The 26,753-nt window shown below is 35.7% G+C and overlaps 1 protein-coding gene across 5 annotated transcripts in view; it reads right to left on the bottom strand.

The window, feature by feature from the left end:
* The window catches only part of ATG5 (autophagy related 5), a 112,958-nt gene that overhangs the window by 19,746 nt on the left and 66,459 nt on the right, over positions 1-26,753 (bottom strand). For all 5 annotated transcript variants that reach the window (XM_055535310.1, XM_055535311.1, XM_055535309.1 and 2 more), the window contains one exon: positions 25,169-25,263. In XM_055535310.1, coding sequence (XP_055391285.1) covers positions 25,169-25,263 — 95 coding nt within the window. The remainder of the gene's footprint in view (positions 1-25,168; positions 25,264-26,753) is intronic.

Here is a 26,753-nt window from a genome sequence, read left to right as displayed (position 1 = left end):
CTATCTTCATTTTGAATTCAGCAAACATTTTTAAAATACGAAAATTCCATGAACATGAATTCTTTAAACTTCGATTTAGTATACATGAAACCAGACAATGGTAACAATATCCACGGTAATTTGAATCCTTGTCTGATAGATAAGAAAGCCACTATAATAGAACTACACCACAACACTTAATCTAGCCATATATCTGTAAATCTGCAAACTATTTTAGGGACTTCCAAGAAACAGAATTACTTTCTCATGAGAAATGACTTGGTAAAGTCATGTTTGAAACGGCCCCTGTTCGTTTTTCAACTGTTACGTTAGTCCTTTCTTAAAACATCAAATGGAATATAAACCTGGGGTGCTACTGGCTGGCTGTGCCGCAGCCTTTCTCTACTCAGGCACTTTCACTACTGTAATAAGAATTTTCCCTTACATGCAAAAGTTATGCTGTGATTTACCTTGGAGATAAACTGAACAGAAGCAGCAAGAATCAAATTTGTAAAAAATTTTAAGTTAAATTTATAAAATTTTAGTCAATCAAGTTTGAAAACATATGCTGAGTATAAATGGAGGTAATATCTGCACTGCATAGTTTTCAAGTTAATAAAATATGTACACAGTACAATCATGCTGAGCCACAAGGGAAGCCCAAGAATACTGGAGTGGGTAGCCTATCCCTTCTTCAGGGGATCTTCTCCACCCAGGAATCAAACCAGGATCTCCTGCATTGCCGGCAGATTCTTTACCAACTGAGCTATCAGGGAGGCCCTCATGGTACACGACTGAGCGACATGGTATACACACCCATCTAAATATACACTAAAACACACGCTACTACCACCACACCACCACCACCATGATCAACAGTTTTAGAGCACTGTAATGAATATTTTAACTTAATACTATCCCAATTTAGCAAACTCGTTTCCTTTCTTTTTAATCTATTTTCTCTAAGTTCACTTGTCTAGTTATTAAAAGGTCCAGAATCATGACATTTCAGGTTTTATACAGCAAAGTAAAAAAGGCAAAGTCACTTGAGGACTAAATTCGGAACTAATGTAGAACTTAATATCAAAAGCAAGATCCCTAAAAGGAAATATTGATAAATTGGATCTTTATCAACAAAACATAACTTTTGCTCTGAAGGTGAAGACAAGACTGAAAGAGAATATCTGCAAGACTACATATCCCACAAAGTTCTTATATCCAGAATAAGAACTCTAAAAGTCCAACAGTAAAAAAACACAAAGAATTTAATCCGAAAATAAGCAAAAGATAACAATAGACATTTCACCAAAGAGGATACACAGATGGCAAATAAGCACATAAAAAGATGTTTGACATGTCATTAGTCATTAGGGAAATGCAAATTAAAACCACAATACAACATGAATACATATCTACCAGAATGTATAAAATAAAATATAGTAATAATACCAAATGCTGGTGAGCATGTGGAGAAACTAGATTTCTCACACCATTGCTGGTAGAAATGTAAAGTGGTTCAGCTCTTATCGAAAAGAGTAAGGCAGTTTCTTACAAGACTAGACACACATTTACCATGACTCAGCAATTGTACTCTTGAGTACTCCCAGAGAAATGCAGACTCATGTTCTCAAAAAAAACTGTACACAAATGTACAGTTCGTACAATTCCAGTGTCATTCAAGGGGTGAATGGATAAACTGTTTGTGGTATGCCCATACCACAGAATACTACTCAGTAATAATAGTGCAAAAACCTATTAATAACACATGCAACAAACTGCAGGGAGCTCAAGCGAATTACACTGCACATAAAAAGTCAATCTCAGATTACATACTATATAATTCCAGTTATATAATATGGAGTTTGTTACAACTCCATGTGAAGATTATACATGTTAATTTATGTAAAGCATTTACAAGGATGCCTCAGTTCAGTTCAGTTCAGTCGCTCAGTTGTGTCCGACTCTTTGCAACCCCATGAATTGCAGCACGCCAGGCCTCCCTGTCCAACACCAACTCCCGGAGTTCACTCAAACTCACGTCCATCGAGTCGGTGATGCCATCCAGCCATCTCATCCTCTGTTGTCCCCTTCTCCTCCTGCCCCCAATCCCTCCCAGCATCAGAGTCTTTTCCAATGAGTAAACTCTTTGGACACCCAGGACTGATTTCCTTTAGAATGGACTGGCTGGATCTCCTTGCAGTCCAAGGGACTCAAGAGTCTTCTCCAACACCACAGTTCAAAAGCATCAGTTCTTCGGTGCTCAGCCTTCTTCACAGTCCAACTGTCACATCCATACATGACCATACATTACTTTGCTGGCAAAGTAATGTCTCTGCTTTTTAATATGCTATCTAGGTTGGTCATAACTTTCCTTCCAAGGAGTAAGCGTCTTTTAATTTCATGGCTGCAATCACCATCTGAAGTGATTTTGGAGCCCCCCCAAAATAAAGTCTGACACTGTTTCCACTGTTTCCCCATCTATTTCCCACGAAGAATGCCTAGTACACAGTAATTGCTCAATAAGTGCTATTAATGTTATTAAATGTGACTTGACATGCAACAGAAATTTATTAAATACTAACATGTATTTTATATTCAGTTGTAATATAAAATAGGGATTATGATAAGAAGACATACTACTCTTGTTGTCTCCCTGTTACTACATAACATTAGGGCTTATTTTGCTGTTTGGGTCATATATAGTATATCAATATGAGTCAGAAATGTTGGTTTGTTAAAAATGGCAAGTTACAGCTGGAAGGATACACATCTGATTCAATGACCATGGAGTCAGTGACTGTAAAGAAGAGGAAGAATCATATCCATAGTAAAAGGAGATTCTATTCACTGAAAGGAAGCAATTAAAAGCTATGAAAGAGAAAAACATAAAAATTCAGAAAGCATACAACTTAAAAAGACGCACAATAGATGCACGATGATTCACTTGTTTGTGAAACTTACAAATGCCCTTAACTAAAAGGCCGGGGTGGGGTGTTGGGTGGTCTCTTACTGATACATCAGGTAGTACTTGATGATTAAACGGAACCCGTTGGTTAGAATAGCTGGGACAGAATCATCCCAGTAGTAGTATCCAGGTTCAGGATTTTGATCTGAAATACTGAGGATATGAATTTGCACGGTGACAAAGAAGATGGACGGAGTGGATATAAGGGATGTGGATAAACTATGTGATCTGCAGATAGATTTTTTCATTAATTCATTCATTTATTCTTACTTTAGATTTTTTCATTCATTCATTCATTTATTCTTACTTTAACTCATCTCTTTTACTGTATCAGGCAGTTATAAAAGGTATTGAGCAGAAAATGAGCAGAGCTTCTACAATCACAAAAATCTCTGACCAGCCCTGAGTAGCAACTTTAATACGCAACTCAAAAATTAGTCCCACCCCCAGTGAGTGCTCACAGCCTCCATCCAGAACCATTTACCCTACATCCTTTCAAATTCTGCTTTCTAGCCGGTTGACAAATCTCCCAATTTCTGATCACATCTTCTTTTCCTGACTGTGATTCCACTTCAGCCCCTTGTCAGTTCTCATCTCTGACTTTAGTTCTTAGATTCACTTCCTATTTCCTATTTTGAGAGAGTAAGGCTGACTTCATATGCTTTGGGTAAATTCTTGCCTATTCCAGTCAAGCCCAGTCGTCTTGGCAACCAGGCACAATCCTCATGGTTGCCTTCCTACCCCCATATAACCCAGACTCAGACAGTAAAGAATCCGGCCATAACAAAAGAAAACAAACATCAGAGAACTATCCCAACAGTAGTACACAGGTCCAGGATCTCTAACAACCAGAGGGCAGGGGCAAATCTATCAGAAATCACCACTCATTAAACATCTACTGAACTTTAATTGTAATACACTGTTACAGATACATGTATAAGTGATAACAGAAATATGTACAAAGTGCTATAAGAAAATGTAAACCCAGCATAAACTTGGCGGCTAGAGCAAAAACAAAAGTTTTTGCTATAACTGGTGACATAATTTCATTTTATAAGAGTGGAAGACATATCAGTAACTACAAAGTACAATATGCTAAGTGCGGTAGAATGTAATATACTAAAGTAAAATTGTAGGGAGTTTCCAAAGAAGATGAAAACAAAGTAGAAAACATAGGTCTTCAAGCTTTCATCTTGAAATACAGAGTATTTTTTCTTAAAACAGGAAAAGATAATCATTTCAGGCAGAGTACAGAAACACAATCCTTCCCTTTCATATGCCCTCTTCCCACTAACGCACAGAGGCAGATGAAATGCAATAGTACCTGTCAGATATTAGTGGATAAGGGGAGAAAAGTGGGCTACAAATTTAGCATGTAAAGTGTAGAACGTCAAATGCAGTGGAATTAGCAAGGGCTTGGCTGGAATTCTAATTCACAACACAACTGACTGGGAACCTATGGCAAATTACATCAGTCTTGGAAGTATGTTTCTAAATCTGAAAAACAGGAATAATATACATATTCGAATGACTGCTGTAACAATTACATGAGATATACAAAACATCTAGTGCAACAGCTGTTTAACAGTGATTAATTCCTTTCATTCCTCTCTTTAAAACCACGGTTAAATGTGGAGCCAAAGAAAAGTAACACTATTTAGTCCTTACAGAACCCAAAACATAGAGAATAAAAAATAATTGGTATTCAACTATCAGTTGTTCCCTTTGAAGTCTTGTTAATCAGAATAAATATGGGGCACAAAGAAAAAGAAAATAGGGGTTTACACAGGATATGCTGCCAGACTTTACCAACAATGACACATGATGCGTGCTTCAAACTGTCACATGCATATCTGGCCTAAGATATACTCATGCATGTCAAATTTTGCATCACATGCTTTTCAAAAGAAGCCTCATGTTAAAATTAGCTTAAGAATATACACAATTACAATACCTCATTAAGTACAAAGAACAAACCATTTTCAAATGAATGCTTTTAGACCTTTACAGTAAACAGTCCTTTCGATGGTGGGAAGGAAGGGGACAGGGAGACAGCGAGAGGGGAGTCAGGGCCACTTAATCAGACCACTTTTATCCTTCATGTAGGGAAATAGGAGACTTGAAAATAAGCACTTTCTGTAGTTATGCTACCAGAGTCTGAAGTCCACTTTTAATATTTCCGACAACTCTAAAAAATAATAATTAACATTTGAAAAGCTGTCATTATTATAGTCAGGGACACTTAATCCTCAAAGCAGCAGTGTCTTAATTGAGACTATGATTAAATGAAAGCACCCATCAGAATTATATCCACACATCAGGTTTGTAGTTTATGTCTTGTCTTCTTTAAACTGTTATATTTATTATAATTCTGTCTAGACAATATCAAATATATTTTGCCACATAAATAATTAAGGCAAATTGTCTTCAAACATAGGCAACAGTGTGTGTTTTCCTCATATCCTTTCATTGAATAAAATGTGTTATAGGGAAGTACCATTTCCCTCCTGCTAAGGTCGAGAACAATTTGGTGCTGTTTATGAGCTGATTTATAAAATAAGTTATATTGCTTTAAAATGTTTTATTTGAAATTATTAGTAGAGTGGCCAAATGAGAGGCTTCCTATAAAAGTGCTAGGATTGATGTGTTTAGTAATAATTATCTTACTTCTAAGGTTTCTCCTGAAAAATCTCGAAACCATACCTGGGGAATCATAGTTTAAATTTCAGTATCTATAAAAATGTCTTTGCTAATTTTATCCAAAGCCATACTAAAAAGGTAAGCTACTGTAAGAGTAATGGAATAAACTGTTTTTGACTGACGATTTAAAGGACATGTTTATATACAGATTATTTCTACCTTTATGGTATACTTAGATAAAATAACTATGCAGCACTTTTAATTTGTACAAATATAGAAATCAGAGTAGCAAGAAGCAGCATCTGGGTAAAAGAGGTTGTGTCGACCTCAGAATTGAAATTCTGTTCTCCTGATGATCTATCAAGTGTCTTATCCACTAGAAAAGTGTTTCTAAACTTGGGCCAGGAGTGACTAAAGCACAACAAGATCCTCAGCCCTTTGTGTAAGGTCTGTAGGCTTTATAGTGAAAACTAAATAAAGTTTATAATATAAGGATGTTGATATTTTTGTTTCGATACTAATCATTTAAAACATTTATTCACTGAAGTAGCATTGAAAGCAGATTTCATAAATTCCTGTGAGTATTTTAGAAGTAGCAAATAAAAAAAAATGATAAATATTTTACAAATCTCACTGTTGAAGTCATATGTTGATTAAGAAATTAAAAAAAAAAAATAGCACTTGACTACCCTAAAAAATATATGAAGAAAAACAATGCAGTAAAACTATACAACTCTTAGAAGAAAACATAGAAGGAAATCTTTATGGCCTTGGATTTGGTGAGACAACCTGAAAACACAAGCAACCAAAGAGAAAATAAGCTGAACTTAACTAAAATTTAAAATCTTTGTATTTCAAAGGGCACTATGAAAATGAAAATAAAACCAAATATAGGAGAAAATAAATGCAGATCATGTATCCAATAAAGAATTAGTGACTAGAAGATATACAGGGCTCTTACAACTCAATAATAAAAAGAAAACCCAGTTTAAAAAGAGCAAAGGATTTGAAGATATCCTGCCTAAGATGATATCCAAATGGTCATTAAACATATGAAAAGATGTTTAACATCATTAGTAATTAGTAATATACCCCTTTATACCTTCTAAGATGGCTATAATTAAAATGATAGAAAATAACAAATGTTGGCAAGGATGTAGACAAATTGGAACCCTTATACTTGGTAAGTGAAATGTAAAATGGCATATATACTTTGGAAAATAATCTGGCAGTTCCTCAAAAGATAAACACAGAATTACCACATAACCCAGCAATTCCATTCCTAAATATCTACCCAAGAGAACTGAAAGCATATGTCCATCAAAACCTTGTATATTAATGCTCATAGCAGCATTTATTCATAATAGGCAAAAGGTAGAAACAATCCAAACCACCACCAATCAGTGAATAGATAAACAAAACGTCGTATTTCCAAGCAGTGGAGTATTACTTGGCCATAAACAGGAAAGGAACAGAAACGTGCCATAACATTGATGAACCATGGAAATATAATCCAAGTGAAAGAAGCCAGACACAAAAGGCCATATACTTTAAAATTCCATTTGCACAAAAGGCTCAGAATATACCAATCTGGGGGGTTGGGGAGGCAGGGGAAGACCAGTAGTAGCCATGAACTGGAGGGGAGGGGGAATCTGTCATGGGCTGGAAGGAAGGAAGAATGAGGTGTGACTGCTAATTAGGGATGGGGTCTTTTTGGGGTGATAAAAATGTTCTGAAATTACATAATAGTGATGGTTCCACCAACTCTGTGAATATTCTAAAAAATCAATAGTACACCTAGAAGGGTGAACTTTAGGACTTCCATGATGGTCCAGTGGTTAAAACTCTATACTTCCACCACAAGGAGCATGGGTTCAATTCCTGGTTGGGGAACTAAGATCCCGCTTGCCTTGCAGCAGAACCAAAAAGACAAAAGGATGAATTCTGATATCAAAGTTATACTTCAATGAAGCTGTTAGTACAAAGTCCTCAAATGGGTGGAAGTAGAAGAGGCCTTCTAGAGTGACAACTCAGATTCATCACAGTCTGATTTATAACTATTCATCATTCTATGTTTATTTCATGAGTTCTTAAGAAACAATAATTATACTCCACCAATTTAAAATTTCCAAATGAGGTCAAGAGCCTCCAAATAATGTTAGAGAAATATTCCTGCCCTCATCAATTTACAAAAATTATAGATTTTTCTTTAAAAGTTATATAGCATCATGGCAATCTTAAAGCTGTTTGTGGGAATTTAAGTACGTTTCCCTTAATTTGTTTAACTCATTTAAAATTCATGTTCTGATACTTAAAATGAAGTCTCAAGTTTTGAAATAATAAAACCTAGTTTAAAGTGGATGGCAGTTTACTAAAATGGATTCAGAATTTAACGATAAGGTGTTATATAAAATAGAACTAATGTATCATACCAAATACAGTGTCTGGATTATAAAAAAAATGTCCTTATTGATCAAGGACAACTGCCCAGCTTGTAGACTCTTTATGTCTACGATTTCTGAGCTTTCCCAGAACCCTCCCCACCAGTTAGGGCAGCAGAGAAACAGCCTTTCCTTCCTCGGAGCGGAACGTCTGATTCCAACCCACATTACCATGACCTGAACAGAGAAGAGGGACTCTTCCTCTCATAGTTTCTTGACTTAAGACTTTATTAGAATGATAAGGAATGATATTCTAAAATGCAGGTCAGGGTTTACAGTACCAATATCATAGTTCAATTTCATTACTAATTACATGGCCTATCCTAAATTTTTTTTTTTTTTTACTTATAATAACAAGTCCTATCACCTTTACAAATTCAAATTTTTAGAACATGATATGTGAAGAGAGTACTGTCTATAGAAATCCAAAACAGGCTAATATATTCCAACAGAATTTTAGTTTAAGATAATTTTTCAATACCACCAATATAGCAAGTAAAAATTACAGGTTTCTTTCCACTATGGAGGTTTAAAAATTGCATAAACGTTTTCTTATTTAGTAGTACAGTAAAGCGGTGATTTTTAAAGTAAGGTTCTAAGAGGGCCACAGACAGTAAAGATTAATTCTTGGGTAACTTAATGACAGCTTATCCATCTGAGAAATGGAAGACTGTGATGAGGCAAAAGAAGATACACTGTAGCTAAAAGACATCCTCACTGCACTTACTAACAGTTATCAGCCAAACTAAAGCGTGAGTGTATTTCAACTTAAAATACAGCTCTTTTATGTAAGGAATTTTATCTATCATTCCAAAAGCAGATCATTATTCTCCAGGATTAATTACAATTGAAGGAAACCTTCTTTGCACCAAGCATGAAATAGAATGACATTTAATGTGGATATTGTTAAAACATTCCAAAATACTAAAACTATCCAATTGTATGTGCTATGGCTTCAGAGGACATGGAAGAAAAAAGGTTTTAAAGCTTTAAAACGATAATGTGTTAGTGGGAAGAACAAATTTGTTAGTTCTACTCCATTAAGGATTCCTTAAGCAACGTAAAAACCAGAGTTCAAGTTACACTTTGATGTGTAGATCTTTTTGAAAGCTACTCTACCCTGTTTTATATGAAGCATCTGTAGCTAAAATGAACACCTAGTGAAGAGTATGAATGCTGCGTTACATAAGCAGACGTCAGAACTGTCCCCAGCTGATTCTAAGTCACTTTAAACATGGATGCAGAGTCAGAAATTAGCTATGGCTTACTTCTTAGAAGTAACAGATAATTACGCTCATCATGATGAAAAGGATTTTAAATGTAAGCTAATAGAGGTATTTTTCCTTTAGTAAAGCTCTGCTTTTAAAAGTAAACTTCAAAACTTTAATTGAAATAGGAAATGCTTTATTACATAGTAAAAACTTTTCAGATTAGTGAGGTAGAGAAAAGGGAGGGCTCTGTATAAGAATAAGGTGGGACAGAAAGATGAAGAAAAAGAAAAATAGAGGAGGAAAAGAAAAGAAAGGAAGGAAAGACTAAAAGGACAGAAGTACCTAGTGAAATACATTATTTCTTTCAAATTTTAAATGAGCAGGACAAACTCTTGTCATCCATGTGAAATGTTTCTCTTATCCACATTTTGAAAAATCTAGACAAAATGTTAAGAATACTACCTTGGATTTCTGAGTCTTTAGTTCTAAAGACATGTTATTTCTTAGTATGTTAATTTTCTACATTTCAAATGTAATAATCATTTACAATGTTTTGAAGACAGATTTAATATGGTGTAACACAAGGAGATCCAACCAGTCCATTCTGAAGGAGATCAGCCCTGGGATTTCTTTGGAAGGAATGATGCTAAGGCTGAAACTCCAGTACTTTGGCCACCTCATGCGAAGAATTGACTCATTGGAAAAGACTCTGATGCTGGGAGGGATTGGGGGCAGGAGGAGAAGGGGACGACAGAGGATGAGATGGCTGGATGGCATCACTGACGATGGATGTGAGTCTGAGTGCACTCTGGGAGTTGGTGACGGACAGGGAGGCCTGGCGTGCTGCGATTCATGGTGTCGCAAAGAGTTGGACACAACTGAGCAACTGAACTGAACTGAACACATGGTTAATGAAGTTCAATAATAAGTAACATTAGTTTGACTTCTCAGAGTTTCGTGCACATGAACTTAGCCACACATCTAATATACAAATCATTCCTCAGTGAATTCAACAATCATTTGAAATCCTCACCTTGCTAATTCGTACAATTTCACAATTAGTATAATTTTAATTAATTTATGTCATGTACATAACTGTGTAACAACATAGCAGACAGGTGACTTTCATGAAAAGATCACACCCAACGTAGATACATGGTCTACTCAGTTTCCAAATGTAGATCCAATTCTGTGGAACCTAACTGTGATCAAGACTCATCATTCCACTGATAGAGAGCTCTCACTACCCATTACCTGCTTCAAGCAACACACTCAAACAGTAACTCTTTGAACCAGCACTGACATTCCTTTACCTTTATAGGGTTTTTCTGAAAACAGACCTTTGAGAGATACATCTTGTTTGAGACAAGATATATTCTGTAAAATGCTCCCAAGGCATCAAAAGACAATGCAATTGACTGTTTATATCAGACTACATTTCTTAACTGAGAATTAACATTTTAATACAGCACAATCCTCTGCAAAAGCAACTTGATTAGCTAACGATTCAAGAAATTTCAAATATGCACATATCAAGTTCTGCATCTATATGTAATATCAATACAACTGATGTACACACATCAATATATCTATACAAATCTCTGTATTTATATCATCTGCTTAGTACTTGTCTTATTATAAACAACCTGCAAGACTCATGAATCAAATATATAAACTCCTGCAAAACCCTGAAAATTAAAAACAAGATTAAAAAAAAAATGGGTATGATCCAACAACTAAGACACAAACTTCACCAAAGAGTTAAGACACCAGGATATAAAATGCCAAAACAAAATCTTCCAGGCTCAGGCCACAAATAATAGGAATATTAGCCTTTGTGTTTTTAAATTGGTTTTTCCTTCTAATACTCCTAAACAATCACACATACATTACCTATTTGAAATTATTAGTAAGTAGTTATTTTAGAAGTATGAGTAATTAGACCAAAAGCAATTCTTATATTTACCCAAAAGAAGGAACCACTACTAAGAATTAAGGCCTAGTAATTCTGTTCTTAACAGACAGGTGGTGTGTCTTCTGGTCTGTTACATGAAAATCATTTATGAGAAGAAGAGAAAAAAAAAATCAGAAGGTAGTTTTCACTATTGGAATAGATAAGTGATTAAGCAAATTTTCTTACACCATGAAATTGTCAACAGATTAAATGATGACCCTACAGAGCATCATTTCTGGACGGTGGCATTCTCTGAGATGGAAACAGACTGAGAGAAAACTGTGATAATGACACACGCAGAGATGATCTGGGTCTTGGAAATCTTTCTGAAAAGTAAGGCTGAAGAAATAAACATTCTTTAGACAGGGACTGAGCTTAGCACCTACCAAGACTTCACTAGGCCAGAAGTAAATCAGGAAACTAAAACCCATGTCAGTTAGAAAAAGATGGGAAGGCTATAATAAATCTACTCATTAAAGCAGCTGATGACCATCCTAAGGTGTAGCTTAACCATGGAATAGGGTGACAATTCCTCCAAGAAACTGAAATATTAACTGTAATATGAGGTGCCTTAATAAACCAAGGAGTAAACTATTTGATAATATTTTCTTTAAAAAATTACACACTAAGATCTTATTTTGTGATTTAAATACCATTGAACACTTAGGTATGAAACAGCTCTATTTTCATTTTAGCCAAATTACCATTTTTTATGCCTCTCAGTTAACCTAAGCTTTTGTCAAATTGACTAGTTGGAGTCTAATTTATTTTAACCATATCTACTCATATTCTCAGAGTGTTTAAGGAAAGTTGAAATTATGGAAAGGAAAGAATGAGAAAGAAAATACACACCAATACCTGGAAGTAAGGTTAATTTTTACATATATTAGAATACCATAATAAAATATAAGGATCTTATCACAACTAAGAATTTTTTTGCAAAGGGATCTAAAAAATCGTTTTTAGTGAAATAATTAAGCCTATCTTACCACAATCTATCTTTTAAAAATAAGATATTTAATATTTCAGTTCTTAAAATTATCCCATGGTACTACATGCTTAAGCAGGAAGAGAGAAGTTCATTCCATCCCTAAATTTGAGAATTCATGTTTTAATGTGCTCACTAAAAACTGCTTAATTGGTAATTCAAAAAAGAGCATTCTGTAAATAAAAGAGAAAGAAAACCACACAACTTTAACTATCTGTTTCAATCTCTTTGCACTAAAGGGAGGATGTCGTGTTTTTACTTTCTGTCCATGCATTTTCTCTACTAGAAGAAGACGACGAAGAAAAGCAGGAAACAACAGAAAGGGTGGAGTAATAAGAAGCCTGATGTGTGTAAAAACTGGAAAACAGTCTCAAATGGAAAGTTGTGATAGAAAGGAGTAAGAAAATAAAAGTAATGAGCTTAACAAAGTATCCAAGGGACAGTGATGAAGGGTGAGAGCTTTGAGGCCAGACTGCCTGGGTTCAGAGTCCAGCTCTTCCACTTACTGAGTAATCCTGGGCAATTTTCAATAAAAAATCAATTACTTCATCCACACAATGGGGACAGTACCAGCATATGTCCCAGAGGACAGTAATGAGGAATAAATGAATGAATGCATGTAAAATAGTATTTCAAATAGTACCTGCACACAAATACTCAATAAATGTTAGGTATTGTTGTTATTTGTCTATAGCTTACTTTAATTACCAGCAATGTTTTTTATTCTTGAAAACAGTAAATGAAACAATGACCTAGCTAAGTGTAACAAATTAATAAGAAAATACAGACTTCATTTAATAATAACTAGTAGTCTGTGATAATACTATTAATTTGCATGCTTTAACTTCTCTAACAATAAATTAGGGACAACATTTGCCATTATATTATCTGTGCTATTGTGGCATTAAAGGACTTCCCTGGTGGCTCAGATGGTAAAGAATCTGCCTGGAATGTAGGATTCGACCCAGTCGGGAAGATCCTCTGAAGAAAGAAATGGCAACCCACTCCAATATTCTTGCCTGAGAAATCCCATGGACAAAGGAGCCTGGCGGGCGACAGCCCATGGGGTTGCAAAAGAGTTGGATACAACTCAGTGACTAAACAAAACAAAAACACAAATGCTTTAAAAACAAAACAGCATATCATCTGCATCAAAAACTTTCCATTCCTATACAAGACAATTAAAAAAAAACCCATCAAATAAGTTTGTCATTAATTGTTACTTTCGTTTTTCAAAAATCCACATAAGAAGCAATTTAAGTTGAAAACGATCTCAGAGAATAGTAGGTAGCTTACTAAGGGCAATCAAAACTTGCTGTGTTGGGCTGCCCCCTACAGGCCTCAACGTATCAATTTCTTTCAAAAGGTATCTAAGGGGGGTATCATTGTAATCTTATATTAAAAATATTAATTTTCTAAACCAAAGCATTATTCATTTATTTATTCTAGCAGGAAAAAGTCTCTGAGAAATGTTTATAAAGATACAGAGAGAAATGAAACAATTCCTTGACCTCCAGGAATTCACAGGTTACATCTTACAGAGAAATTGTACACAGACTTTAACAGGTCCATGGTGAAATACTGCAAAAGAGCTTAAGAAAGGTCTATATTACAAATTCTGTGTGTAGAAAAATAATCAGGCTGGAAATGCAAGACTCAAGTTCTACTTCTGTCTCTGCCATTAAATATCCAATTGAACATTTGGGTAAGAGCTCTGTGCAAGCTATCTGTTGTATTTCTAAAATTAGGGGGTTAAACGAGATGATTCTTAAGGTTTCTTCCTAATGTACAACTTGCCATAATAAAAAGTAGAAGGGAACGCTTTAAAACAAAATTCAGAGAAAGAGAAAATAATTTATACATGGTATGAAGGATTGGGGCACATATGGAGAAATCAAGGAAGACTTCTTGGGGGAAATGACATTTGAGCTGAGTCATGAAGCATTTTGGAAGTAGAGGCTATTCCTAAGAGGAATGAACAGAGCAAGAAAATTTTAAAAACATGCAAGTTTTGGAGATCAAAGACCTAAATGAAAGAAACAAAACTACAAAACTTTATAAGGAAATGTACTTTGTATTAGGCAAAGTTTTCTTAGATATGACAATATGAAAGCATAAGCAACAACAACAACAAAAAGACCTGGACCTTCATCAGAATGAAAAACGTCTGTGTTCAAAGGACATGACCAAGAAAATAAAAAGACAGTCCAAAGAATGGGAGTAACTATTTATAAAGCAAATATCTAGTGAAGGTCTTGTATTCAGAATATATAAAATATATTCACAACTCAATATATATATGTGTATATATTCACAACTCAATAGTGAAAAGACAACCCAATTTAAAAATAAGCAAAGAAAAGATATTTCTCCTAAGGAAATATACAAATGGTCAGTAAGTACATGAAAAGATGCTCAGATCATAAGCAGTAGTAGTTTAGTCACTAAGCTGTGTCCGATTCTTGTGACCCCACAGACTGTAGCCTGCCAGGCTTCTCTGTCCATGGAATTCTCCAGGGAAGAATACTGGAGTGGATTGCCTTTTCCTTCTCCAGCTCAGTATCATTCAGTTCAGTTCAGTTCAGTTCAGTCGCTCAGTCGTGTCCAACTCTTTGTGACCCCATGAATCGCAGCATGCCAAGCCTCCCTGTCCATCGCCAACTCCCGGAATTCAATCAAACTCACGTCCATCGAGTCAGTGATGCCATCCAGCCACCTCATCCTCTGTCATCCCCTTCTCCTCCTGCCCCCAATCCCTCCCAGCATCAGAGTCTTTTCCAATGAGTCAACTCTTCGCATGAGGTGGCCAAAGTACTGGAGTTTCAGCTTCAGCATCATAACTTCCAAAGAAATCCCAGGGCTGATCTCCTTCAGAATGGACTGGTTGGATCTCCTTGCAGTTTCAAAATCATAATGAAATATCCCTTCATATCCACTCAGGATGACTAATCAAAAAGGCATATAATAACAAGTGTTGGCAGGGACATAGAGGAACTGAAATTCTCATTCACTGCTGATAGGAACATGAAATGGTGCAACTGATTTAGAAAACAGTACAGCAGTTCCCCAAGAGGCTCAGCATGGAGTTAGATGACCCACCATTTCCATTCCTAGGTATACACTCAAAAAACTGAAAACATATGCCCACTGTCAAAATTTGTACATGAATGTTCACAGAAAATAACAGCCCTAAAGTGGAAACCAGCCAAATATGCATCAACCAATGAATGGGTAAACAAAATGTGGTATATCCATACAAAGGAACGTTGGTCATAAAAAGGAATGAGGTACTACATGCTACAAGACAGATGAAATTTACACCACATGAAAGAAGGCAAACACAAAAAGACACATGTAATATGATTTCATTTGTATGTCCATATAGCACATTCACAGAGACAGAAAGTAAACTGGTGGTTGCAAGGGGCCGGGGGAGGAGGAAAGAGAAGTGATTGCTAATGGGTATGGAGTTTCTTTTAGAGGTGATGAAAATGTTTTGAAACTTGACAGCAGTGATGACTGCACAACTCTGTAAAATGCTAAAACTGTCACTTTAAAAGGGCGATTCTTATAGTCTGTGAATTACATCTCAAAAAAATAACCCATTAGACTATTTGATCATAAAATTTTGTGGTGTGGAACCACAAAAGACCCTGAATAGCCAAAGCAATCTTAAGCTGAACACAACTGGAGGTATCACACTCCCTGACTTCAAACTGTATTACAGGTCTACAGTAATCAAAACAGTATGGTACTGGCATAAAAAGAGACACACAGAACAATGGAACAGAACAGAGAACCCAGAAATAAACCCACAGACATGTATATGGTCAATTAATTTATAACAAAAGATCAAAGAATATAGGGAAAAGGACAGTCTTTTCAATAAATGGTGCTGGGAAAACTGAACAGTTACATGCAAAAGAATGAAACTGGGTGACTATTTTATACCATTCACAAAATTTACTCAAAATAGATTAAAGATTTGGATGGATGTAAGACCTGAAACCATAAAGCTCTTAGAAGAAAACTGACCTCGTAGATACCAGTAAACGGTAAGAAAAGTGGTGAGCTGCTTGACAGGGTCATGCAAATAATTTCTTTGGATCTAACACCAAAAGCAAACGCAGCAAACAGCAAAAGGAAAGACTGTTGAACTCTTATGTTTTTAATCCCTTAAAACTCAAATCAATGCCCCCAATTCCTCATTAATTGAACTAATCTATGTCTGCAAAACATTCATCTCATATTCAACTGCTAAAGTCTCAATACATATTCATGTTCTTGCAAAAAAGAGATTCTTTTAGAATATGTGTGCATGTATATACCACACAGAGCTAGATCTGCACTCTAGTCCTTGCTCCACTGCTTACTAGTTTTGTGTCCTTTATCTGGTCATTAACTTCCAGCTTAGAAAAGATGGTAATATTTGCTCTGTCCACACAAAGGTGTTGTGAAGATCAAAGTATTTCACAAAATATAAAGTGCTGCACAAAAATAATTTATTACTATACTTTCATACAACTCTGTTCTACTTTAGAGCAACAGTAGAGAATGATAGTTTGTGTGTGTGCATGCTATATCACTTCAGCCATGTTCAACTCCTTGCAACCCTATAGACTGTAGCCTATCAGGCTCCTCTGTGCATGGGATTCTCCAGGCAAGAATACTGGAGTGGGTTGCCATTTCCTTCTCCAGGGAATCTTCCTGACCCAGGGACCAAACCCATGTCTCTCAGGTCTCCTGCATTGGCAGGCAGGTTCTTTACACCAGGGCCTCCTGGGAAGCTCAATGATAGTTTACTCAACAGAAAATCCAGCCCAGAATTCTACAGTAAAATGTATGGTATGAATGTTACAGTCTGATTTATTAAAAGACCAGAATGGCCACCACCTTCATAGATAATGAGAACTTCCTTAGCTTGTTATATATAGTTTGTGTGTTTTGTGAGCACCTATTATGTGTACGGCATTGTGAGGGGAACAAAGATACAAGCACAGTACAGAAGCTCGGCTGCTTCTTCGCATTTACTAAAGAAGAAATTCTCTTTAGCTGTTTAATAAATGTTTAAAATACTTTGTAAAGAAATTAAATTAACTTCATAAGCTGTATCTCTACAGAAAGGTGAAAATGAGTGACATGCCTTCAACTTGCAAGTTATTTATCATTTTTTAACTGCTGTCTTCACTTGGATCAGAAGTGAAGTTACGTTAAGAACTGATCATCCATTCTATACTTTGGCGTCTTTACATGTGAAATACAAATCCTGTTTTTAAGCATAGGTGTTTCATTGTAGTATGCTACCACCACAGCTAGGGCATGAATTTAGCATTATACCTGGCCCCGAAAATTACTGCTATAAATTCTTTACATGAAAAAATAGCATAATAACAATTATATGTGGAGAGGATTCTGGGAGCTGGAAGCTTAATGCTTCCCTCTCTTCCTTCGATTCCCAAATCTGTCTCCTACCAACAAAGTGGCTCTCTGAGCTAAAGTAACTACTGGAGAGAGCAAGGCGGCAAGATCTACATGGGGGAACTACAAACCTCTACAATATTTCCCCTCTGGGTGGACATGAGCCTAAGGACCAATGAGTTTACAGATCCCAAAGGCCAAGGGAAAAGCTGGGGAAAAAGGCTGATTACTGCTAGTAACATTATTATTTAACACAGTCTTGGGGACACAATACTAACAATGCAATGAAGCAAGAACAAGAAATGGCTGACAAAAATGGTGGGAAGAGGGCTTTTGTTTTGTTCTGTTTTGGTTGATGCCATAAATATTAGAAATGGAAATGAAATAGAGAAAAACAAAACCTAAGAAACACCTAGAAATAAATTTAAAAGAAAGACAATGGGCCTACTGGAAAACATAAAACCAAATCTGAATAAGAAAAATGTACTGTGTTCTTATGTGGGAAGATTTAATGACATAAAAAGGTGAATTTTACCAAAATTAAAACAGAAATGTATTCCCACTTACTAACCAAGAAAAGACTGGAAAAAAGGTCAGCAGTGAATTGCCCCAGCAAATATCAGAACATTAAAATCAAATAAAAATAATACTGCCATAAAAATAAACAAACCAATGGAATGGAAGAGGAATTCAAAACCAGATCCCTGTAGTCAAGCTATTTTAATGTAAAGCAGAAGTGGCACTTTTATCTAATAGGAAAAGAATAGTTTATATCAGAAATCAATACACTACAGCCTGCAAGCCAGACTGTGCCTTTGTCCTGATTCTGGAGATAGAGATTTGATTGGAACACAGCCATGCCCATCAACTGCAAGTTGTCTATGGTTGCTTCCAAGCTACAGAACTGTACAATTGCAACAGAGACCATTTGCTCTACAAAGCTGAGAACCTTTATTTTCTGATTCTTTAAAGAAAAAAGTTTGCCCACCCTTAGTTTATATAATAAATAAACCCAATACAGCTAGCTATCGCCTGGAAGAAAATAAAGCTGTATGCCTGTATCTCATACAGCACACAAAAATAAGTTCCAGATGAGCTAAAGAGTTACATATTAAAAACCAATCCTACAAGAAAAGCTAGGTAAGAAAACTATGTAAAACCTGCAGGTGTATGGGGAGGGGCCTTCTTAACAAAGAAATCCATATATGACTAAGAAAAAGATATATAATAATTGGGCATATAAAGCATTAAAAACATTTTTTTAATAGAAAGATACTATAAAAATCAAGACGAATTTTAAAGTTGTGATTATATTTTACAGTGTTCGATAGAAAATGGTTAATATCTATAAAAATAATCTTTTGTAAAATAACAAGATAAATAACCCAGAAGAAAAATAAACAACATATTTATTTTGCCCCCAACTCTGTGCTCAAGAGCAACAGGCTGTCCTCATACTTACATCCCCTCTGCAGACAAAAGTCCTCTCATTACTCTTTGCCTACCCAATTCCATCAGTTTGTCAGACCTCAAAAGACAGGACATTTCATCAAAGAAGTCTTCTCTGCCCTACTAAAACAGATCAAATTCCCCTCAGCAGAACTAGCCTTTATTGCACTATGTACCTCTCCCTCACAGCACCAATCACAGTTGTGATTTAAAATTTGATTGTACACTTAATTCTTTTATTATTTTATTATAAATTCTTAAAGGGTGATGTACCATATTAATCACCATTTGTATCCCCTGTGCACAGTACAAGCACAGCATGCAAATATTTGTGAACAAATGAACTTGTGAATGATTAGAATGAGACGACTTTTTCTTACATGCAGCATACCAGCAGATAACACTTATAAATCCACTGCTTCTTGAAAAACAGAAATTATGTGCCTAATTTTCACACTATAACCTAAATATCAATGCCTGAGGAAGTCACAGTCAGTTTACAAATCTTTTTCACAGATACCCTCATTAATGACATCTGTAGGCTAAATAACATTTTAGTTACATTTCTGAGGCACTTCCTGCCATTAACCTCATCTCTAGAATACTAGTTAATATGAAGCACCTGGATTTCGGGAACACAGACCTGAAACACACACACCAAACCAAACTGTTATGTAAATGACAGAAATGACACATTCTGGTCAATAATGGATCTCCAAACTACTTTTGGTCCTATTTTACTTTTACCACTAAAATTCTGTCATTGGATTACAGTCATTCTGAGCCCACTGATAATCAAATTACAGATGAAAAAGAACTCAAGTTTTCCAACAATCTGCACAAAAGTCAACCTTTAAAGAATATTGATAGGGATTTTCTAGGTTTGGTCAAAGTGGACTTCATGGACTTCACTTTATGTGATAATTGTCTTGAAAATTCTGTAAACTTAATTTTTAGGAAGAAAATAATATTTTGTTTGTAAGTCTCACTTAGGTCTGAATTCTAGTCTTCAGACTTTTTGTATGTGTGCCCCTCGGCTAGTCATTTAGAATTCCTCAGCTTCAGCTTCCTCGTGGGAAATGAGATAAAGATCCCTACCTCCTAAGACAGTTGTGAGGCCTCCAAACATGACATGAACCTCACTCAAGCATACTATACTCACTGTCCTTCCCTTTTTATCCCCTGCTATACTGGAATTCTGTTAGAATTCTACAAAGAAAAAAGTTTAGCAAAATTATGTCCTTCATTTGTCTTATTAATAAACCTGGATTTAGAGGTTTTATTTAAAGTTACTAATTTAAGGTCTCAAATAGTACAGTGATCTATTAATACATTAAACAAATGAAAGGTGCAGATTAATCAAAATGCCACATAAGTAAAAGCCACACTTAATCAATGGACTATCCCAACCATACAAATTAAAGAGCTATATATAAGGGAGTCAGGAGCAGAAATCTGGTATTATCTTTAGATCATATAATCTAGGACAACAGCAGATCCCATCTTCCTTTGGTCAAGGCGTGTACGAAGACTCAAAAAGACAAACAGGGAAATGCAAAGAGCCAGCCAACAGACAATGGCAAAAACAGAGACTTCTAATTTTTTATATTCACTTACGCATCTCATGTCTTAGATTTTAATCAAGTTCAAAACCAAACCAGCTAGGGGTAAAGCCAACAGCAAAGTTACGTAGGGCAATAAAGAGTTTCAATAAAACCCTGAGGCTCTGTCTCCACCTACTTGAAGAAACAGTGCCACTGCCTTGACTAAGTAAAGAACAGGCAGCAAGCTCTGCCCTAACGGAGTCCCCACCTGGCAACCAGGCTTTGGCAATCAAATTTTGAGAATTCTCTAGCCTCCCACTTTCTATCTAATTATAGAAGTTTATGAAAACCATTCTCTCTCACATATACACATTCTCTTTCTCTTTCCCTCTCTCTCACATACATTCTAAGTATCACTGCATTTATGATACAGCGGTAAGAGGTAAGGACACATCTGGTAATTTTCCCCAGAAAAGAATGGTAAATGAGAAAGAGAAGATCTACATTCTGTACATCTGCACTATTATTCTAGCAACAGTAATCCTACAATTCCTACGTTAGTAATAGTAATACCCACTTTCCCTAAAGGAGCTTCAAGTATTTGCAATCTATAGTTAAATACACATGCTGGAACTGAACCACCCAGTAAGTGTTGGGAGGTATATATCTCAAATTAGTTTTGGAGCTTCTGTTTTTTGGAAATGTCTTTAGAATCTCTATTTTATTCAACTAAATTCCACAAATAAGGTACTTTGGTAGGCTTTAGGTATGCCTTATGGTATGTTACTATGGAGCTCACGGTACAATAGTCCCAAACAACTATTAATGACTGCTGAATGATTTAATGAATTTTCAAGATGAATCATTTCAGAAATTATTTTAAAGTCATACAAACAGTGACATAAAAGAAAGAACTATGTTTACTATAAAACTGATAAATCTGCTCTGAAACCAGGAGTATAAAACATTTTAAGAAGAACATCACTGATACAATTAGATAAATCTGTAATATGGCTTCTTTAAAGAACAATTCCAACCAGATGTATAAGTTCACTCAGTTATGCCCTTTTCATTTTATTGATGAGGAAACGAAGGCCCAGCAAGACTGAGTAAGCGTCTGTGGACACGCAGCTAGTCAGTGTCACATCTCCCACAGAGCCCTAGGGGCCTCCCGTCCAGTGCAGTGCTGGAATTCAGGGGTGCATACAATGCACTGTTTTTGCCATACAACCCTGCCAACAGCTCTTTTCCACTTGCTCCTACTAGTCTCCAACCATTTTAATTAGTTCTAAAAGTGTTTTTTTTTCGTCTGCTATTACAACAGCACTATCCTTATTAAAGGCAGCTAGCTTTTTCAGTTTTGGATTATCTGAACTATAAATTTTTTTTCAGCTTTAAAATTATGAAATCTTTGGTGCTTTAATACTCTAAGATTCAATTAAGTACCTGTGAAGCACTTACAGTGTACATAATAACACTGTACTAAATCCTACTACACAGAATCAAAAAGGAAAAAAGAAACCTTAACCTTGCCTTCAAAGATACCACTAGCATGTTGAAGGTATTAGTGTATCCAGAGTGCTAGCTAGATCAAGAACTTCCTAACCTGGGCAAATCACTGAACCTGTCTTGGCCTAGATAAAGAGTAGTTCTTCAAACTGTGCTTTAGAATTCCCCTAAATACGTGACACTACAACTACTGACCCTAGAAAGACAGAGTCAAGCTCCCTGAGTCAATCTCACTTGTCCCCATCCACACCATCCAAGTTCAACCCCAAAGTAGGTTCCTGCATCCAAAAAAAAAAAAAGAAGAAATCCATTCAGAAAACATAAGGAGCACTCTTAAAATTCTGAAATAGCCCATTACTGCTTTTAATCTGCATTTTTATCACCAATATCTATGTCTGTGATGGTGAAGATGTAGCCTTTTCCTATGAGATTTATAGACCACATAAAATATCCCACCCACGTGAAGTACTATTGTTGCTGTGTTGTGCTTAGCTGCTCAGCTGTGTCCAACTCTTTGCGACCCCATGAACTGTAGCCCGCTAGGCTCCTCTGTCCATGGGGAGTCTCCAGGCAACAATACTGGAGTGGGTTGCCATGCCCTCCTCCAGGGGATCTTCCCAACCCAGGGATCGAACCCAGGTCTCCCACATATACTTAGTCCATAATATCCTACTCAATTCTGGCTTTTCTCTGTGGGATAACCAAAGCATATCATTACTGATTCTAGTTCTATAAAACCACTCTGCAAGTTTCTCTTATGGAATGTCTAAGCAATCAGTACCAATTCATGTAATAAGAGACAGTTTTTCTCTTAATACAAACATGCAGACTTCCTGCCACCTTTTCCCACATTATTTTACACAAACACAAGAACTGTCCTGTTTGCCCACTCTTGAACATAAAACGTGCAAAACTGTTCTACCTCTCCTGCGCCATACAGAGGACACTGAGATTCTCCCATGCCAGTGGCAACACTGCTTCCTGTCCTTTTCCTTAACAGGTCTCTGAAAACCTCTTCCTCCGTTGGATTAACCTTTACGGATTTATCCCAACCCTCAATTGCCTTGCTCCATCAGTGACTTTCCTTCTTATTTGATCAACAGCATTCTTCCATAAAATAACCTAAAACTTTCTTTTGTCTTTGCCTTCCAATTACTTCACCAATTCATTATTGCACTGTGGATGATCCATGGCTTATGATACACTGTCTTTAGTTTTCTCTAAGTGGCACATTAGGAAGCAGTTTTATTGAAACTATTATTGTGTTTCTAGCTATAGGTGAAATATAAAGGATATTGCCTCGTTCCCTCCAAATGTGATCACGTGAGAAATTTCTTTCCTAAGTGGTACCCAAGAAAAGTTAGCTTCTCTGATACCCTAGTAAATTTTCATCATATATAAAATGAAAAAAAAAAATTATATCTAATCACATTTCTTTCTCCCTTGCTCTGGCTGCAAAGAAGCTTTGGGTCAAATTTACAAGTCAATTTCACTAAATTTAAAAATTTTAATAAATTTGAAGATCTCACTTATTCATAGTGTAGGTAACTTCATGCTGAGCTTCCATTTTATATCTTCAGTGGCTCTGATTTAAAATTTTTTTCTATTTTGCTTCTGTACAAATATATTCCTGTAAATTGCCTCAGATTCTTCATGATATAAGATACAGTATAAATAAATAAGGTATGGCATTTCCAAATCCACTGTGTAATATCTGTGCTTAAAAAGGACTTATGGAATTAAAATTTTATTTTTCTGAAAAAAGGAAGCAGAAGAAGGTGGCTAATTAGATTATCTGATTTCATTCCATCAGTCATTTTTCTCATTTTATTTATGTTGTATGTATTATTAATCTATGATCTAAAGTCTATTTGCCATTATCTTTATTAATAATTGAGAAGCAACCTTATTAAAGTCATAAAAACTTCTCATGAAGTATATTGGGATTTTTGGTTTTTACTTGTTTTCAGTTGGATGGTTTACTTTCCTTTTTGAATACACATTTATATGATGGCTCTATAAAAGATTAAAAAATAACTGTAGAAGTAACTGTAAGTAAAGACTATGAGATAATAAAAATGTCTACAAAGGGAAGTTATGATACAATCTCTTGAATTTGAATGGAGGTCCTGCTAGATGAGGGTCTATGTCTATGATACTATTTCTATTAATAGTTTCTATTCTTAACTGCTTTTTCCATGATAGTAGGCAACTTGCTTTCTGGATACCATCCATTCAATAAAAATTCATTCAGTATTGCTATATAGGAAACATATGGTAGTTTTAAAGTGCTCTACAGAAACATGGGGTTTTTTAACCCCATGAAAGGGTATGGTAATGAGAAGCTACCATTTATTTTGTTGTACAGCACTGAAGACCCATCATCTAAAACAAATACAGTCGATTCTCATCTGCAGTACTCATGTTCTATAAAGTCACTGCAAACATTGAATTAGCAAACATTGAACCACTGGAATACAAGGGTTACTGCAAGTCTCTGCTCATGTATTCTTCAACTCATCAATACATAATCGTGTTTTATGTACATTTCTGAATAAAGACAATACTTCAGCACTATGCCTGGGAATCGTTTCTAACATCAAAATTACCAATAAAAAGCACAAAAATGTGTAGAATGTGGCATTAAATAGACTGGGAAGTCACTTGTTTATGGTATGAGAGCACATTTTATGGTTTAAGAAGGCATAGCATCACTGAAAATGTGCATATAGGGCAAATCAAATTTTTCATCACTCTGCCCATGTCTAGGGTAGTACTGTTGAGTGGTGACTCTGAGGTTGCAAATAAGCATCAGCAAGCAGGCTAATCTGCCAGTACAGAATCTGCAAATAAAGAGGACTGATTATATGAGTGAGGACCCACTATATGAGTCACATACTGCATAGTGCAGTCTCGGATCTGACTGCCACCAAAGAAAGAGATCTGGAAAGTCCTAATAAGTATTATTCAGCTACTATGTAAACTTAAAAGACACTGGACAAAAGTGTTTTAAGAAGTAAGATGTTCAAGGCTTTCATAAGTTGGTATTGTTAAAAATGTTACTTCCTACCTGGTATATTCTAAAAGGGATATAACGAAATCCATTTTCTTCTGCAGGATATTCCATGAGTTTCCGATTGATGGCCCAAAACTGGTCAAATCTGTCTGTAACGATAAATTATTTATTAAAGGTGTATATTATAATTTAATATCTCATACGAAGAGATGAAAACTGTTATACATCATTTCTCATAGAAATTTCTGAAAGGGTATTATTTATATATTATTTCTTCTTAAACTTACCTTTCCATAACTAAACATGAAGCAAGATATAAAATTAATTTTTTCTACATTATTGTTCCTTCTTCTTCCTAGATATTTCCATTAGACATTTTTTCTCATAAGAGACACTCTAAACAGATTATGATTACTGATGGTATCATAGCAAAAAACATCTGGTATTGATGAATGTCTTGATTCCCTTGATCTTATTCCTACTGTCTAAACTATAAAGGCACAGCTTCCAGTGACCTAAAGTTGAATCAGAACTTATTTAAGGAAACAAAGTAAAAACACCAAACACTGTACATGTTAAACAGCAAAAACATAAAATTATAGGACAGGCTTTGAAAGAATTGAGAAATAACTCTCAGTTGAACTTTTAATATCAGACTGATTAAACAATTCCTTTTTTAAAGTGTCAGGCTTGATTTTTAAAAAACAAACTTTACTGATATATAATTCATACACTGTAAAATTCACTGTTTTGAAATATATAACTGAGTGTTTTTTAATACACTGAGTTGCTAACATGTAATTTCAGAACATTTTCATCATTCCCAAAAGAAACCCATATCCATTAATAATTATCCCCTCCCCTCATCTGCTGGAAATCACTAATCTCTATTCTACTCCAGACATTTCATATAAATGGAATCATATTATATGTGGTCTTTTGCATCTGTTTTTTGTTTTTTCTCTTACTATGTTTTCAAGGTTTATTCAAGTTGTAGCACGTATCAGAACTTCACTCATTTTTATGACCAAATTATATTTCATTGTATGGAGATACCACATTTTGTTTACCCATTATCAGTTTGTGGACATTTGGGTTGTTTCCACTTTCTGGCTATTATGAATAATGCTACCATGAATATTCACATAAAAGTTTTTATGTGGATGCATATTTTTAATTTTCTTGCATACATTACCTAAGAATGGAATTGCTGAGTTATACAGTAACTGTTCGGAGAAGGCAATGGCATCCCACTCCAGTACTGTTGCCTGGCAAATCCCATGGACGGAGGAGCCTGGTGGGCTGCAGTCGGTGGGGTCGCTAGGAGTCAGACACGACTGAGTGACTTCACTTTCACTTTTCACTTTCATGCATTGGAGAAGGAAATGGCAACCCACTCCCGTGTTCTTGCCTGGAGAATCCCAGGGACGGAGGAGCCTGGTGGGCTGCCGTCTCTAGGGTCGCACAGAGTCGGACACGACTGAAGTGACGCAGCAGCAGCAGTATAGTAGCTCTTTAAGTGCCACATGGTAACTATGTTTAGAGGAATTACCAAACTGTTTTTCAAAGAGGCCACACCATTTTGCATTTCTACCAACAACGTATGAAGGTTCTGATTTGTCCACAAACTTGCCAACAC

Source organism: Bubalus kerabau, chromosome 9 (assembly GCF_029407905.1).
Source record: "Bubalus kerabau isolate K-KA32 ecotype Philippines breed swamp buffalo chromosome 9, PCC_UOA_SB_1v2, whole genome shotgun sequence".
Classification (NCBI taxonomy): domain Eukaryota; kingdom Metazoa; phylum Chordata; class Mammalia; order Artiodactyla; family Bovidae; genus Bubalus; species Bubalus kerabau.
The sequence above is the reverse complement of the archived record's forward strand: the minus strand, read 5'-3'. Positions and strand labels throughout refer to the sequence as shown.